A 924-nucleotide genomic window follows, 5' to 3' on the forward strand; every position below is an offset into this window, starting at 1 on the left:
TATATACATCATATCCTACCAAACATATCTAAAAGATCCTCATTGGTTTCCTCGTCTGCCACAACTTCAACCGGGTCGCGATTCTCGATAGCCTCACTGTTTGACACCATATACTCGCTACACGAGCTATCAACAGCTTCCAACTCAGCATCTAGGTTTCGGCATAAAGGCGATAGTGTCTCGGTCTCAACACCACCTGATGTACGCGTTTGGGGTGGAGGTGATGCACTGGAAGAAGGGCTTGAGGCATGAGCCTCATTATCCATCACGTGCGGTGACGTGGGTATGAGAGATGTTTGCGTCGGGCAGTCGGGTCGACTTGGTATCGTGGACTCAGGACGAACTGTATAATACAATATAACGTTAGATTCAAAACATGTATACCGCATTTTAATCGAGCAATACCTTCTGACTTTCGTCCATCTTCTTTAGCTTCGTCCACCCTCCTGTCGTTACCCGGTTCACGCGTGTCCTTAAGTTGTGCCTCATGTGCAGCACCCTCGCGTTCCGCGGTTTTCTCGCGCCTTTTCTCCTCTAATAATACAGAAAACACGTTAGGCACATAATAGAAACACTGTATACCCCATCCACTTGAACCTACGGAGGTCAATTCTATCTAGATATTGCATCAGTGCTTCTGCACCCACGAAGAAGTCTACGCTCGGCACGTCCGTCTTCGTCTTTCCCGGCTTGAAGTACGTATGGTCGTTTGATAGACCAATTGGTATCTTTGACTGCCAGCCAAGCTTCTTGAGTTCACGCCAACGCGCTTAAAACGCCATTTTCTAGGCCTGCGTCGTCGGCGGCGGTTTCAGAAATGAAAATGGAATGAGTGGTGTCAAAACGAACCTCTAATACGCAATGATGATGAGTCCTTCACTATCCTTTACCTTTGTCTTCTAATTTTCTGGAATTTCTAAAAAA

General features: G+C 46.6%; 1 protein-coding gene across 1 annotated transcript; it reads right to left on the bottom strand.

Moving 5' to 3' along the window:
• Positions 1-8: 8 nt before the first annotated feature.
• Positions 9-629, bottom strand: PPTG_14202 (hypothetical protein; the record flags this gene model as incomplete). Its single annotated transcript, XM_008910743.1, has 3 exons — positions 9-343; positions 406-534; positions 602-629. 3 exons carry the CDS (start codon positions 627-629, stop codon positions 9-11), a joined length of 492 nt encoding a protein of 163 aa, XP_008908991.1.
• Positions 630-924: the final 295 nt, after the last annotated feature.

Source organism: Phytophthora parasitica, assembly GCF_000247585.1.
Source record: "Phytophthora parasitica INRA-310 unplaced genomic scaffold supercont2.39, whole genome shotgun sequence".
Lineage (NCBI taxonomy): Eukaryota > Oomycota > Peronosporomycetes > Peronosporales > Peronosporaceae > Phytophthora > Phytophthora nicotianae.